General features: G+C 40.3%; 1 protein-coding gene across 1 annotated transcript in view; it reads right to left on the bottom strand.

The window, feature by feature from the left end:
* LOC118761427 overlaps positions 1–295 on the bottom strand; it is a 9066-nt gene extending 8771 nt beyond the window's left edge. Inside the window, exon 1 of the mRNA XM_036499295.1 lies at positions 265–295. Within this exon, the coding sequence (XP_036355188.1) occupies positions 265–295 (31 nt within the window). The remainder of the gene's footprint in view (positions 1–264) is intronic.
* Positions 296–2114: the final 1819 nt, after the last annotated feature.

Genomic DNA, 2114 nt, shown 5'->3' on the forward strand with positions numbered 1-2114 from the left:
GTCACTTTTGCCGAACTACTTAGTTACGAGGACGTAAACACATCACCATCGGTTGTCAAGTGATGTTGGGGGGGGGTGGCAAGCACAGACGCACAAATATATACACACACATACATATATACGACGGGCTTCTTTCAGTTTCCATTTACCAAATCCACTCACAAGGCTTTGGTCGGCTCGAGGCTATAGTAGAAGACACTTGCCCAAGGTTCCACGCAGTGGGACTGAACCTAGAACCACGTGGTTCGTAAGCAAGCTACTTACCACACAGTCGTGTAACCGCATGTGTAGGCATTGTTGTGTTTCTCTGAAAGACATTACGCATGTGATTAGTAGATGTCCTTAAACGTCATCACGGTACTACCTCCCTATGCGGCATGATGTTGTTGCTAAAACAATTTACAATGCCATCCGTAAAAAAGACTGTCCTGAAATAAACTTAGAAAAACCCTCTGTTATGGAACCAACTCACGGAATACTGGTGGAATATTTCGATCAAATCTTCTGTCAAATGTAAGCATAACAGGCCGGATATTGTTGTGTGGGACAGAGGGGCAAAAGTATGTACCATCATAGAAGTTAACTGCCCCTGCAGATATAGATATCTCTTTGAAAATCAAAGAAAAAAAGGATATCTATGGACAACCGCTTCGAGATTTCCAGCGTTAAAACCCAGACAATGAATTCTTATTCCTGCCATAATAATTGGAGCACTAGGTTTTGAGAATTTGGATAAACTGGGATTTTCAGAAAGCGAAATTGACCGGCTGGTCCGTATATTACAAGTTCAATCTGTGAGTGGAACAGTAAATATATTCAAGACTTTTCTCAAGTCCCAAATGTGAATTTGTGTTAACTACATCCCAAAGATGGAGCCTGCTCCCTCCTCAGTGGAAGATTTATAATAATTAAAAAGTAGAAGAGACATACATACATACATATATGCATACATACATACATGCATACATACATACATACATACATACATACATACATACATACATACATACATACATACATTTAAGGTTTCGTAGGTTCGTAAGACGAAATCTTCTCATCAGATATCTAGGGAAGAGTTAAATGATTTGAGACAAATCATGGCTATATATGTTTGGTCTCTATTGGTCAACTCAGGACATATTGTGTTGATGCTACCGAAACTTCCTGATGCTCATTAAAAAACATTTTCCAAGAAATCATATCAATATAAACTCTTCAATCCCTACGATGTATAAAGTTCAGTTACTCATGCTTAGATAACATTGCTTCAAATATCGCATGCTGCCTGTATAGAAGAAACAACCTCCCTCATGTTGGTCATCCAGCCTTAATTTTAAACCTAACGCCAATGACGCCCGAACTACCATCCGGCGACAAACAATCCACCCTGAAACAATGAACTGATGTCGCTAATTACATATACCACAACTTGAGAGAGGACAAATGCCTCCAACATCCTGTCCGAGCACCTGGAGGGGGAAAAAGAATAAACAAAAGAACTGGTGTCGCTTCCGCAGCATTACCACCACGTTTCTAGAGTTGATCAATACGTGTGTGTGTCTGTATTTTAGTGTCTATGCTTGTTCCCCCACCATCACCCGACAACCACTGCTGGTGTGTTTACGTCGCCGTAACTTAGCGGTTCGGCATGATAGACCGATAGATTAAATATTTGTCATAATTACTAAGTCCATATATTTCGGGTAAAATAGCACTTTATAAAGTATTAAGACAGCAAGAGGAATATATTTACCCGTTGTCCTGCCAAGATAATGTTCGATCTGCATTCTTATCATCAACCAAGTGCCCTCCCTGTGTCCAAAATTCTCCAGTTTCCTCTGTGTTTTGTTGCATTCATACAGTCAGCTAGGTTTTTGTTTCCAGTTCATTCGTCAGTCCACAAACGTCGATGACTGTCACTTGCTCTTTTCCCGCCACACTTCTTATCCAAACGGTTTTAGGCAATGACTCGTGGTACATCACACGTCCAAAATATGGTAACTTTGTGGACTTGATTCTTCACACAAGAGATCGTTGGTCTTTCAACTTTTCTAGTTCATTCTGCAGTGTTTGTTACCCTTCCTTTCCAACATATTCAGCCCAATCTGTAGAAC

Source organism: Octopus sinensis, unplaced genomic scaffold, assembly GCF_006345805.1.
Source record: "Octopus sinensis unplaced genomic scaffold, ASM634580v1 Contig13443, whole genome shotgun sequence".
In the NCBI taxonomy this organism is placed as follows: Eukaryota; Metazoa; Mollusca; class Cephalopoda; order Octopoda; family Octopodidae; genus Octopus; species Octopus sinensis.